Source organism: Pinus tabuliformis, chromosome 4_1, assembly GCF_031772625.1.
Source record: "Pinus tabuliformis cultivar Carrire ecotype Pingquan chromosome 4_1, CPIR1, whole genome shotgun sequence".
Classification (NCBI taxonomy): domain Eukaryota; kingdom Viridiplantae; phylum Streptophyta; class Pinopsida; order Pinales; family Pinaceae; genus Pinus; species Pinus tabuliformis.
The window spans coordinates 353,981,314-353,996,222 of record NC_142303.1 but is presented as its reverse complement, the minus strand read 5'-3'; the positions used below and the strand labels follow the sequence as shown (position 1 = coordinate 353,996,222).

At 39.6% G+C, this 14,909-nt stretch overlaps 1 protein-coding gene across 1 annotated transcript; it reads right to left on the bottom strand.

The window, feature by feature from the left end:
- Positions 1 to 6,562: 6,562 nt before the first annotated feature.
- On the bottom strand, positions 6,563 to 7,195 carry LOC149175737 (uncharacterized). The gene has a single exon (XM_089421225.1). The coding sequence runs from the start codon at positions 7,193 to 7,195 to the stop codon at positions 6,563 to 6,565; it is 633 nt and encodes a 210-aa protein (XP_089277351.1).
- Between the last annotated feature and the right edge of the window lie 7,714 nt (positions 7,196 to 14,909).

Genomic DNA, 14,909 nt, shown 5'->3' with positions numbered 1-14,909 from the left:
GATTGGTTTGGTACTCCCTCTACCTAGACTTCCAGAGTAGTCCCTTTCGTTCCTTTTCAGACTCCTTAACCGAAAAGGTCCATCTGAGCACTTGTCACTTCAGGCTCATTAAAAATCGAAGGCGACTAGAGTCATCTTTTGTTTTTTCTCGACTCTTAAAAATTGAAAAAACAAGTTGTGTCAAAGCGTCTAAAAATTTATTTTAAACGGAATATTCATTACCCCTTTCCTACGTTGATCTTGGGTTGAGAAAATGGAGTCCACCAACCAAGGAATTCCCCTTAGAGGAAATCCTAGTCCCTTCTCCTCTTGGGGAGATGTTGGTGCACCCCATATGGCCACATTGTCACTTCCAGGACTGACAATTGGTTTTCCTGTATGGCTCTTCTCAACCTCTGTCGTTCAGAACACCACAAATCCTGAACAATTGAATCAGCAAATAGACGAGTCCAGAGTTACCCACCAACCTTCTACTTCCTCTAATTCTTCCTCTCCTCCTTCCTCTTTGCTTGATGGGGCTGGTAAAGCCAAAAGTCAAGTACCTAAGGAGAAGAAGGAAAAGAAGAAGAAAGAGAAGAAGAAGAAGGAGCCAAAAGCGAATGGGGGCAAATGAGTGTCGTCTAATGAAAATCCACACACTGCACCGACCAGGCCTAAATCGCCATGTGTCATTTGCAAAGGAGACCACTATCACAGAGATTGTCCTTGCATCCCTCGGATCTTAAGGGACTGGTCTCCTCGTTTGCACAACCCGGTGTCGTCAACCTCTGATGATCGTGTTGAAAACACACCATCAACTAGTGAAAGTGAAGCCCCAGGACAAAAAGGAAAATATAGATTTCCTTGTAAACTGTGCGAAGGCGATCATGCCGTCCACCGTTATCCCTTCTTAGACGAAGCTAAAAGAGTTTTGGATGATCGTCCGGTTTCACCGTTACGACTTCCTCCTGGATATTAAAAACTCTTGCCGAGTCCGTCACCAGTTGAAAATCTGGCTGGCCCGCTCAAGTGGTCAGCTGAAGCCTCTGTCATTGAAGATAAACCATCTGAATCCATACCAGACGAAAGTCAAAAGGTCGAGATGGCAGTTGACCCGGTTTTGCCTTCAGAGGTTCCATCTTCAAATGATACAATCACTGAAGAGAATAAGGATGACACCGTCCAAATTCTTTTCATAAGCACAGACTCCAACAAACATGGGGGCAATTTACCCGTTCCTTTACCGCAGGAAGGAAGTTCGTCAGAGTCATACCCGGCCGTCTATTCGGTCCCACCTCCAAGCAACCTAGTTGTCTCCTTCGACTGGAATCAACTAGGCAGACCCCGTTTACCGGCTAGTGTACCATTCCGAATTATTATTCAAATATATAGAATGGTTATGGCTGGTACCATCATAGATGAGGGGGCTTCTGTGAGTATCATTTCCTCAACTTCTTGGAAAGCGCTTGGTTCACCATCGCTTTTGCCTGAGATGAGAAATCTGACAGGCTTTGATAAAGGAACCAGTCGACCATTAGGGATCCTTCCCAATGTGCCCATACATTTGAGAGGGAAAACCATTCACATGAACGTGATGGTAGTTCAAGGACCCCTAGATTACAATCTACTCCTTGGACAAGACTATATTTATTGCATGAGAGCCATTGTCTCATCACTCTTTAGAGTGATGTGTTTTCCGCACGAAGGAAGAGTGGTCAAGCTCGTGGACCAGCTTTCATTTCCCGGATCACGCATAGCAAATAGTCATATACCATCCCTAAATGGTCTTTTCACGCAAGAAATGTCTCAATCTCCAGTCCGTCCACCCGATGAGCGCGAGTGATTTGGGGGGACAAGACTGAAACCTAGGGGGCATGCACCCTGGTCTGCTTCGGCAGGAAAACTTCGGGTATAAGGTAGGTTTCCGGGAGAGAATATGACTAGTCTGTACCCCCGTCCATGATTGGAAGAGGGGGTTATTCTAGAACAAGATTCTCTTGTCAAAGTTATGTGAGTTGGCGGGCATCGCCGCTCACCTTTGTTTGTTTCGATAGACATCACCGAAGAAGTGTTTTGTTTGCGCTGTGAATAGAGCAATCTTTGGGTAACCTGTAAGAGGTAGACCTCTCTCGGTAAAACAAATGCTTTAACGAACTAAAGAAGGGGTAACCTTGAAACTCTGTTTTATACATGGGGGCATGCAAACCTTTTGGAATGCAAGCGACGAGCGACTATTTATTTTTTAAATTTTTAGGACCTCTAACCCTTTAAAATCGTAGGATTGGTCGTTTCCTAACTTGCATAAAGAAAGGATGTGGGGCAAATCTCTAAAAGTTGCCGTTATTATATGAGACATTCTTATCACAAGACTGGATTAATCGAGAAATGTTACCGCAAGGTTCAAGCTCGTTAAAAAATAAACCCGCATCGAGCAGTCTTAGCACATAGTTCAAGCTCGTTAAAAGATAAACATAAGACATGAGCAAATGTTTCCACCCGCGTTTAAGCTCGTTAAAAAATGAACTATTCCCCGGTAAATAACCATCATGAATGTAGTACTTCAGCCATTAAAGCCTTGGTCGTGTTTGCACCGTCACCTCCACTTTTTCATTGGCCGATCATTCACCTCCATCTGATTGTTTACCCATTTTGAGGAACAGCTGCGAAGAGTGATTTCACTAGCCATCCTTGTGACACTGCCGTGATTGGAAAATTCCAAACCTTACCTGGAATTAGCTGCTACTCGTTTTATCACTTGTTCCTCAAAAGACGAGTCTCCTTTAAGCTCTTTTCAACTGACTCGTAAAATATGAAAAGATTGCCGAGCCATTGGCCTCTCCAGCTCGTTAAAGGGATAGGAAGTGCTATCCCTCCTCTAGATTTTAATCTTTTTGGACCTGAGAGATTATTACACAAAAAGATCGAGCGCTTGTTTTGTTCGGCTCATTAAAACTATCGAAAATTCATCCCTTCTATATTTTTTTATACTTTTTCGGACTTAAGCGATTAGATGATGAAAAGGGAATTTTGGAGTTACCTTTACGTTCCTTTTCAGACTCTCTAAAATTGAAAAAGACCGAGTTATCTTTGTCGTTAAACTCATTAAAAAGATTAATAGCGACAAACTTGTCTTTAGACGAGAACGAGTTTCACTATCGCTAGGCTCGTTAAAACATAGCGATGGGTTTGCCCGAAGGGCAAATTATAGAACAAGCATATGTTATCCTCCTCAAGCTTGACAAAAATAAAGAGGTACTAGTCAGCAATGACTGGGGAAAAATTGGGAAGAAAACTCAAAGAAACTTTGTTGGTAGCAAGTCGCTCTTGAACATGACACTTCCACTCCGTGTCCGAGTCGGGTTGGGTTGTTTCATTCACCGGTCACATCACCATGGTCACGCCATACCATCCACATTTGGGGTTAATGCTACCGATCCATCACATCAGTGTCGCCGATATGTTCAAGAGAAGTAATCCAGAGAAGTCACCTGTGTCTCACCCACTACCATACATTATAATCCATTCTTTCATGACCGCCACCCTGAACCTTATATCACCAGATCGTTTTCACCTCCATCAAAATCATTTTCTCCGTTCCGTGTCATTGATGTGGGATTCATTAAGGCCCTCCTGTGATGGATCACTTCTTGTCGACATCAGCTCATTATCCAAGAAGTTGATCCAGGAACACCCCATTCAGTACTTTGAAGCTTGCATGCCTCAATGGCAGGTTTCTCACTTCCGGCGACAGGTTTACATCAATGGCCTTCGACCGAAAGATTTTGCGTGGTGTTCGACGCCAAATCTTTTATTCACACCACGTGAATTGCACTGCAGTACCTTGAGGGTCATTATCATTATCGGTGATTCCTCTCGCGCTTGTTAACAGTTTACATCATTGACTGGTAATCAAGCGATGTCTTTCCATGTTCGACTTCAGAACATTTCTCACATGGATTCGACTTGTACTTCGAGTGAAGATCGGATGAGATTGAAGATCCCGGATCTAGTTTCATCCATCCGTTTTCTCACATGGATCGACTTGTACTTCGAGTGAAGATCGGACGAGATTGAAGACCCCGGATCTAGTTTCATCCATCCGGGCTGCGATATATATTCAGGGAAATAAAGACATTAAATGTACAGCATTGCAGCACAGATAATCATCCTACCAAAAGGATGATGGCTCTATCAGAATCATCAGTCTACGCTCAGACGATTGTCTGTCCTATGTACATGAAAATGAATTTATAAAGTTGAGCATGGGAATGCCCGCCTCAGCTAGATCATGAAAATAGTATGAAGATAATGTATTGTATTGTATCTTATTACAGGTCTCCTCCCAGCATTGAAAGAACTTTGGATCCTCATAATGAAGCATTTCACCCGACACCAAAAGGTTAACGGCCTCATACTTTAGGGGGGCAATTGTTATAGATATTTTTGTGCCCTACAACTCCAAGCATCAAATGTCCATAAACCAAGGGCTCCTAAGTCCCTAAAAGTGTTGTTCTAACCCCTAAAGGAACAAGGTCAACAGATTACAGCTTCTCCCAGAAGTTCTTCACCAGAAACTGCTCAGAATTGGTCAAAACAGGATCATTGCAGCTGCTCCATTGGCTAGGTGCGTTGCATCTCACCCAAATGCACTGTGAGGGTGCGTTGCATTTCAAAACTCCCTTCTGTGGGGTGCGATGGGCGAGAAATGACAAATGGCAGTGTCATTCCGCGAGGTGGAGAGGCAATGGAAGCTTCCAGGATCTTCTCCTGTGACACTTGCCTCACTGAATTCGACCAAGGATGAGTAAGAGGCCCTCAGTGTCCAAGTGGAAGCAAGAACTGACAGAGAGAAGACACTAATCAAATCACAAGCTAACTCATCCCCCTTACAGATATCTATATATGGATACCTCATCCCAGAGATCCAGAGGCTGGAATTTTGCATATTGTAAGGAATTGTTGTTGGTTTCTAGAGACAAACATCAGATTGTTGGGTGATCTATGCTTTGTTTGAGGTGAAGAGGGGCTTCTTTGCTGGGAGGTTGATGCTGGGTCGGAACCACTGGTTGTAACTCCTCTTGGATCTTTTCTTGTTTATCAATAAAAGATATCTGAGTTCTCCTCCATGCTTTTGTATCATTGATGCTTGTTACATTTGTATGGTCAATTTAAATCTGATCCTAAGTTGTTTATGAATATAGATCCATGTCTTTGTATAGTGCTATGCTTATGTGATCTTGCAGGTACTTTGTGAAGCTGGGCATGCTAGGAAGCAGGTAGCTGGAGACTATCAAAGAAGAGAGGGATCGGATCAAAGGATTAGCGCAAGACACAGGTTGGTTCTTTCTATTCCTCTCTATCTATAATTCATAAAGGAAATACAAAAGTAGCTTTTCTCTGTTTGTTTCTAACGTAGCTGTCACACCTTAGTGGGATAGAGCAGTTCTAAATAAACACTTTTCCCTGTAACAAAATGGCGACTCCGCTGGGGAAAAGTGTCTATTTAGAACTGCTCTATCCCACTAAGGTGTGACAGCTACCTTAGAAACAAACAGAGAAAAGCTACTTTTGTATTTCCTTTATGAATTATAGATAGAGAGGAATAGAAAGAACCAACCTGTGTCTTGCGCTAATCCTTTGATCCGATCCCTCTCTTCTTTGATAGTCTCCAACTACCTGCTTCCTAGCACGCCCAGCTTCACAAAGTACCTGCAAGATCACAGAAGCATAGCACTATACAAAGACATGGATCTATATTCATAAACAACTTAGGATCAGATTTAAATTGACCATACAAATGTAACAAGCATCAATGATACAAAAGCATGGAGGAGAACTCAAATAGCTTTTATTGATAAACAAGAAAAGATCCAGGAGGAGTTACAACCAGTGGTTCTGACCCAGCATCAACCTCCCAGCAAAGAAGCCCCTCTTCACCTCAAACAAAGCATAGATCACCCAACAATCTGATGTTTGTCTCTAGAAACCAACAGCAATTCCTTACAATATGCAAAATTCCAGCCCCTGGATCTCTGGGATGAGGGATCCACATATAGATATCTGTAAGGGGGATGAGTCAGCTTGTGATTTGATTAGTGTCTTCTCTCTGTCAGTTCTTGCTTCCACTTGGAGACTGAGGGCCTCTTACTCATCCTTGGTCGAATTCAGTGAGGCAAGTGTCACAGGAGAAGATTCTGGAAGCTTCCATTGCCTCTCCACCTCGCGGAATGACACTTCCATTTGTCATTTCTCGCCCATCGCACCCCACAGAAGGGAGTTTTGAAATGCAACGCACCCTCACAGTGCATTTGGGTGAGATGCAACACACCTAGCCAGTGGAGCAGCTGCAATGATCCTGTTTTGACCAATTACTGTAATCTGTTGACCTTGTTCCTTTAAGGGTTAGAACAACACTTTTAGGGACTTAGGAGCCCTTGGTTTATGGACATTTCATGCTTGGAGTTGTAGGGCACAAAAATGTCTATAACACGTCCCCTTCAGTGTCTTTCCTCAATCCTGGATCTCAGAGAAAATCATCAAATGAGATTAGAGTTGGCATCTAGGTGTTTTGATTGTTCGTTTTTTAGATTTCCTGCTCAGATGCCGGTGTTTGGATATCCTCATCTGCCCCAGTTTCCTCTACAAGCACCTCAAAGGCATTCATAGTCCTTTTGTTGATGTTTCCTGTCTTCGGTTGGTTTCTTCTATTGGTCCGATGTCTTCCTGTGGGTCGGATGAAACCATCCTGATTTTTGCTTGGGAGATCCTTAGCCTTCTCTACAGGCTTGTGCATGGGACATTCCCGGATCAGATGGCCATGTTCATGGCATTTTCTGCATCTGAAGGGTATTTTTTCATAGTCTATGGCTTGGAAAAAGACTTCATCTCTATATTCCAACCATAGACCTTCATGGAGAGCACCTGAAACGTCCATTTCAACACAGATTCTAGTGCAAGATGTGTACCTTTTTTGGAGGGTTGCTTCCGACGCTTGAATGAAGGTGCCCAGTTTATTGCCGATTTGTTCCAAAGCCGCCAGTCTCCAGTAGTCGATAGGGAGGGAAAACAGGTGAATCCAAACAGGAACATGCTTGAATGTTTCCTGTTCTGGTGCGAAATTTGGTTTCCAGGGTCTCATGTAGAGGCCTGCTGAGGCATAGAAGTAAGGGCCTCCATCAAAGATGCAGTCTCTGTCTTCAAGGTTTGCAAAGACCATCGTAAAAAATCCTTTGGCCCCCAGGTGGAGTTTAACATCTCCTTTCGGCTTCCAAGTTTGCTTGATCCATTGGCATAAGGCTTTTTCTGTGGGACAAAAGCCCATAAACTTGTAGATCACTACATGAATAGCCATATGATCCCTATAAGCTTGCAGTTCGGGGTCGGTGATGATAACCCTCAGGCTTTCTGTAGTTTTTGGCTTGCAACGTCCCTGGTCTCTTTGTTGTTTGTTTTTCGTGGCCGGTCCTTCTGGATCTAGGCCTTTCAAGGGGGAGGTTTCAGCAGCCTCCGCTTCTTTGGTATTCTTTCCCGCTCCTTGAGTGGGATCTGGTTTGTCTTTTCCTTCCAGAATTTTTATGCCTTTTGTCTGGTTTGGAAACTGGGTTTCCTTCGTGTTGCCATCTAGTTTTGTCTTCTTGCTGAGCTCATTTTCCCTGTGGTGTCTGAACCTGTGATCTGCACTCCTTCCAAAGGGCTTTTACCTTTGTCCATCATTATTTGTTTGTAGGAAGGGGCCCCATTGGCCCCCGCTTGCTTCATCCGTTGGGCCAGGGCAAGCCCCCGCTGTCTTAGATCAGTGAACAAGGCATTGCCCCTTGCCAGAGTGAGTATCAGTGCACAGACTGCGATCCAAAACCCTCGGTCAGAGAGTTGCAGAGCCAAAAAAATCTTCTTACATTTATTTAGTAATTTGGATAGTTACCCGTAGGTAAATTGTGCAAAAAAAATTCTAACTCCATACATTTTCCTGTGAGGTTACTATGGAGATGTTACAAAATTATTTAACAAAAATGTCGCTGATAAATATGTAAAAAAAAATTAAATGCTAAAAGATTAAAGTCATTAATCACTTTTAGATTTTTTTTTAATATATTTTTGTCCATTTGTTAATTTAATAAAATTATATTTGAATTATAATTTTATGCTATCAAATTTTTCAAAAAGATTAAGTGCCAAGACAAATTACTCATAATTTTTATTGAAACCAACAAAATATAAAAAAAAAATAATAATAGTAGTTGTATAAAATAAATAGAATACTAAAATTAAGTAGAACATAGTAAAATGAGTGTTAAAATCATAATGATAAACAAAATATCAAACGAAGTTAAAAAAAAAAAAAAAACCCGCAAAAATCACTAAAAGCAATATTAAATTATAAAGTACGAAAAAATATTGCACAAATAGAAAGAAATATATTTTAAAAGAAAATCACAAATTAAATATTGATTATTAAAAATATATATATATATATTGAATATTAACTAAAAAATCAATTTATGAATAAAAAATTCAAAATTAGTTAAATTTACATCTTTCTCTGATTAAATTTAAATTTTATATAAAATAAATTAAAAATAAAAATATATGTATTCTAGTCTATTTAAAATATTAACTTCATTTTTTCCACTGCTTGATTTTAAAAGATGAACCTACATTTAAAAAACACTCACTAAGTGCATTCACCCCTTTATATGTATATCGCTATTAATATGATAAAAATATAAACTAAGATCAAAAAAAAACCAAGTTACAAACCAATATACAGGTAACTAACTGATATTGTAAGCCTAAGAGAAAAACAAAACCACTCTAATGATGCATAACTAATAAATCTGTCCAATGGTAATTTAAAGTTTTTAGATTTTCTACCAGCATCTTCCATTATCCGATGTCAAATTGCTGGTACTTTGAACGGTTTCCAATATCTTTGAAAATTTTGTTGGACCACATGCAACAAATTCCAAAAACATTGTCACTAAAAATTTCACGAGTCCTTTCATCATATGCCAATACACATACAGATCATTGCAGCTTATCTGATTTCATAAAAGTGTGAAACGTCTGATGTAATATTTGCCAAGCATTCCCCTGTAACAATTTTTGAAACATTGGTACTAGCTTTATATTTACATATATCTGTAGAAGGATGTCCACATATGAAAATATCCTTTTATGTGTTAATGTAAAAACCATGAAAAACACTATTTGCCAATAGTTGGATTTCTTGAAATGTGAAAAAAATATCCCCTTGTAGATTACAAACAGGAAGGCTTTTTCTTATTGTATAACACATAAACGACTTTGTTTTATCTAAGTAGTAAGGGAAACTCTTTGCTTCAATCTCTGTCGCTTTTATAATTTCATGAATTTCAGAGGCTATATTAATGATTTTCACAGTATAATGAACATAATGTCATATTAAGGATGCAAAGTGAGGAAAACATTGCAGACTTTTCCATCGAACTTCGAATAAATTTTCAATGAAATTCTCACTTTACTCTGGTAGAATTGTTATCGCTATACATCACGATTTCCCTATTATCAGGAGATAGAAACCTAAAATGTAAACAACGCTAGTTTCATGTGGTATGGTAAACAACACCCTATACTCTTTCAATTTGAAAAAATTGAATCAACTTTGCCTATGATTATAGATCATTTCCCTACAATTTGGAATATCGAAGTCCCAGTTATATATTGAATCATTCCTGAAAAGCCTTCTAATTCTGTAGTTCCTCCCGCTTTAAAAAATGCAATTGGAATAGAGTATATTCTTTGCTGTGAAGAAATGATTAATATTGAATCATTATAATTATTGTAAAAAGAAAATTCCACTCTATCTCCACAGCGCATTACTACAGTGCTCCCAACATTGACATTGACTATCACCATGTCGGATAAGGGTTATTGAATACTATTTTTTCAACAGAAAAAAACGTAACAACTTCATTAATAAGTGTTTGATACAAAAAATTTATGAAATCAATTCTCTACAGATTGTAGGCATAGCCATCAAAGGATCAGAAAATTTAAAAGAAATTCTAAGATCACCTGCAATAACCATCACAAAAGAAGATGTTTCTCAGATTGAAGGACAGACCAAAAAAGAGCCTCCAAAAGCTACAGGAAGAAAGGAAAAAAAAAAAACCTCTAGATCAGAAGTCAAAGGGTTCTTCGGCATAGATAGAGCCATCCAACAACATTTCAAAAACCATCTTGGCAAAATAGAGGAGCAGTCCACGTTTACACATGGCATCTTCCTCCCTATTTTGTTCCCTAAACACATGAACAAAGGATATGTCTTCGAAAGAAGGAATGATCTGCATGATGTGTGTCATCTAGTGATGAAGGGGGCGATTTAGAGGGAGTTTTGTCCTAGCACCCACTCAATGATCGATTTTGAATCCCGTGTGATCTTAATGGATTCAATCTCCAACCATTTCACACATTTAAGGAGCCCCTAAAGTGCCACAATCTCAGCCCTGAAATTTGTCCCCTCCCCCCATGCCAATAAAAATGATATTCCAGATCAGGGTTGAGTTTGATGAGCACCCCACACCCATAGCTATCATAATTCATTGCAACATCAAAAAATGCTAGTGGGAAAGAATTACCCAAATATTTGATGGAGGCATATTTCCTGGAGAGTCTAGGCATCCATGGGCCAATATGCAAGAAATGTCCAACAATGTTAAGATAAGTGGCAGTGATATGAGGGACTATGTCCTAAAAAATAGTAGCACTTTGAGAGATCCAAATACCACAAATGACATACAATAGGATAGGATTGAAGGATCTGTGTCTGATTGACCAATAACTGAGGAAAGTAAAGATACACTGTCAATTGGAATACATTGTAATTCCCAATATATCAGCAACGCACCTCCAAACTCTTTGGCAAAAGAGCATCCGAGAAATAAGTGGAGGCAATCTTTAGCAATAGCCCTGCATAATTGGCATCTACCTGGACCAAGAAAGCCTCTTTTCATCAAATTATCCCAAGTGAGTATGCAGTTGAATAGAGCCAACCAAGAGAAGCATTTGAGCTTCAGAGGGGCCTCCCATTTCCACATTGAAATAGTCAATTCCTCATAAGGGTATGTCATAGGTGAACCAGAGATATATAGGTAAAATTATTTGACATCAATATTTCTATTCACATTCTTGCCACCCTAAGCGAGTGAATCATCCCTGTTGCTGATAGAAATCCCTGCAACAACTAAATTGTATGTATATGATTCCCATTCCAGTTCCAACTGAGTTGGGAGTCCCAAGTCCCACGAGTGAGGCCATATTTTTTTACAAGACCCATGAAGATCAATGTTTTGTAAATCTTCCAAGTCACATATACCCCTTTGGATAAAAAATTAAATGATTTATGGAGAAAGGAAGTGGTTCCCAAAATAACCCTTAATGGCATTTAGTCAAATGTGTATTTTTATGCCATCTCCATCTTGCCATCACAGGTTTCCACATACCCAGGCTTTAGTCGATGTCATACTCCTACAAATATATGATTGTCTGTTATTTTGTGGAGCCCCAGCTTCAACCCATTCTTCCAGACTACGGAGCCTAAGATATTTCCCTTCAACAATCTCTTTCTATAGGTATTGAGAGTTAAAATCCCTCCATAGGTTCCTAGAAATAAGGGCTAAGTTGAAGTGGTTGGTGTCTCTCATTCCCCATTCACCCATCTCATAATATAGAGAAAGAGACTCTAGTTTGCATAGTGAAACTTTTAGTCGTTTCCAACACTAGACCTAGGGAAGCTTGCAATAATGACATCATTTTTCTTTATGACTGTCGAGGGGATAAGAAGAAAATGGATCCAAAATATATATATCCCATGAAGGAAAACTTTGATCATAATGACTCTGCTACAAAGAAAGCCATTTGTGGTCATACATGGATAACTTATTTTTGACTTTATAGATCAACCAAACCTAATCCACTATTCGATAGTTAACTGGCCTGAGAAAGAAACCCAGATACTTGAAACTAGAGGATAAAAATGTTGATTTAACACCAAAAAGGGTCGATATTTGAGAAATATGGGCAGAATGATTGTCATATGATATAATTTTTTATTTTTGTTGGTTAATGATTAGGTCTGAGGCCCTCCCAAATGAAGAGAAGATTTGGTGGAAGGTTTCCCATTTAGAAATATTTGTAGCCTCAAAATAGAGTACATTGTCAACAAAAATGAGATGGGTGGATGAATAATTCATCGATACCATACATCCAAAAATAGCCCCTATAACTTTTGCTTCTCTAATCTGCCTACTAAGCGAATCCATGACCAGAATAAATAGGAGGGGGGAAAGTGCACACCCCTGTCTCAGACCCCTGTATATTTTGAAAAAATTGATAGGGAATCCATTGATTAAGACCGCCACTGAGGCTGAAGTCACACAAGCCATGATCCACTTTACATGTCTATGAGGAAAACCAATCCTGTGGAGGATCAAGTGGAGGAAATCCAAATCCACATGGTCATAGGCCTTCAATAGATCAATTTTCATGAGACAGACCTTTGATTTGTGATTTTTTATATGGATACTTTCTTGGGAGATAGCCACTACATCTTGAATTCTCTTATCAGAAAGAAAGCCAAATTGCTCCGGACATATATGTGGAGAAAAAATATTTTTGATTCTGTTAGCTATCAATTTAGAAATGATTTTATAAACATAATTACAAAGAGAAATAGGCCTAAAATCATAGAAACATGACTATGATTTTTTTGGGATAAGAGTCAGAAATGTAGCATTAACAACACCTGATATAAGACCAAAACAATGAGATGCTTCCACCATTTGGATGAGATCTAGGCCCATGAGGTCGAAAAATGAGATAAATAGTTCCACGAGCCAACCATCCAGCCCCAAACTCTTTTCCTTGGCCATCTCTTTCATAGTGTGGAGAATCTCTTCTTTAGTGACACGGTTGTCCATTAAACTGATATCCTCGTCGTTGAAAATTTGGGGGAAGATGCTTTCAAATTATAATTTTTGCTCAATATTATCCTCCAACAAAGCACTGAATTGTGATTGGAAGTATTTGTAGGCTTCATCTTTGATTTCTTTGAGGGATGTAAAGACCCTATTTTCCTCATTCTAAATATGACAGATCAAATTTGCAGCCTTCCTTTTTGCAGTCGTCATATGAAAAAATCTTGTATTTTTTTCACCCCCTTTTATCCAAGCGATCCTACTCTTTAGGCACCATTTAGCCTCCTGTGCCTTAAGGATTATAGTTTTTCTCCTTAGTAACCCCATCACCACTTTTTTTAGATGTTTAGAGAAAAGACTCGATAGGGAGGGGTCCATGTAGATAGTCAACTCCTTTTCAATCTCACGAAGTTCCTTATACTGTGCATCCTTGCACATTCTAATCCAAGCCCGAACCTTATGTTTTAGTCTCTTGAGCTTGAGGCCTATGGAATCCATACGAGAAATGTACCCTATAGAAGTTGGCATCTGCCAATATTTAACCACCAATTCCCTAAATTCTGGATCTTCATTCCAAGAATGATTGAACTTAAAAGGAATGGAAAAATCACTCTCTTCCCGACTCCATTGCAGTGATATAGAATCGTGGTCGAACACATGGGAGAATAAAGTCGAAGCTTCCAATTTCACTAGTTTCGACAATAGGGTGAAGTGTACCATAAACCTAGTAAGCTTCTTGGTGATCCCCTCATCCCCAGTCCTATCATTTCTCCAGGTAGGGAAGATGGGCACAAGGATAATATCCTTGAGCATCTTCTGATTAAAGAAATCTCAAAAGGATTCAACAAGAGGCTCCATTCTGGACTTTTTGCTCCAATGTTCTCTATCCTCCATAATCAAATTCAGGTCCCCTGCTACAATAGTATGGTGAATGTTCAGTAAACCGCATCCATCAATACTATCCCAAAAATCCCTCTTATTACTATATGGAGCATATATGTTAAGAATTATGATTCTAATGCTTGTTCCAATGCAATGTCCAGATAATATGATACCAACTCTTACTTTATAGGATTTAAATTTGCATCTCTTTGGATTCCACATGACTACAAGGCCACCAAAGATGCCATTTGCATCATTTGCACCAACAATCCATGAGGGTTGCATTTTCAACATAATTTCACACGTGTTGTCTTTAGAGCACATCCTTTCCTACAGTAAGATAAGGTCAGGGTCCTTCAATATTAAACAAAAATAAAGGGATCTAATAGTGTGGAGGGATCCCAACCCTGTAATGTTCAGAGACAGAGTCTTCATTAAGAGGAGGATGACTCAGGATACACTGCTCTAAGGTCCCGAAGTTTGCCTCTTCCCCCATAGTATTTGTCTTCAGTAGATGACCCATGGTCGATGGGTGGAAGAAGTGCCTCCTAAATGGTCTCAGAGAATCTTTCATTGAGAATAGCTTTTGTCCCTCCATAAAGCGAAATTTTCTTATATTTCATTTTTTTTCTTTCTTATGAACGGTTCTCTAACCTTTTCCTACCTCTTTTGGATGGGCTCACGTCCCTGGAAGAAATATTTCTTACCAGTGAGAGGTTCCATACCAAACGATGCAGCTGCCAAAAGATTTTCAATTTCAAGATCATTAGACAGGGGGAAGATTGAATGCCCACTTCAAGTCTTTGATAGATAGGAGATAGTAAGGAAGATTTACTAGATCAAAAAGTCGGTTTTGATGTACGTATATGTTTAGGCTCGGGAGTAGAATCAATCAAATGAGGAACTAGAGAACAAGAAAATGGAGGGCAGCTACTGCACATATTCTCTCACCCAGGCAACTCAAGGCCCTGTAAAAACATCGACGCTGCCATTCTGAAGATTGATCTGACCAAAGCATATGACTGCGTCGACTGGGGTTTTCTCCGAATTCTGTTGGCAAAGATTGGTCTCAGAACGCAATGCATAAATTAGATT

What these genes read in the sequence shown, in the direction of transcription:
- LOC149175737 (XM_089421225.1), bottom strand. Translation starts at nt 7,195, where the DNA reads ATGGTCTTTGCAAACCTTGAAGACAGAGACTGCATCTTTGATGGAGGC.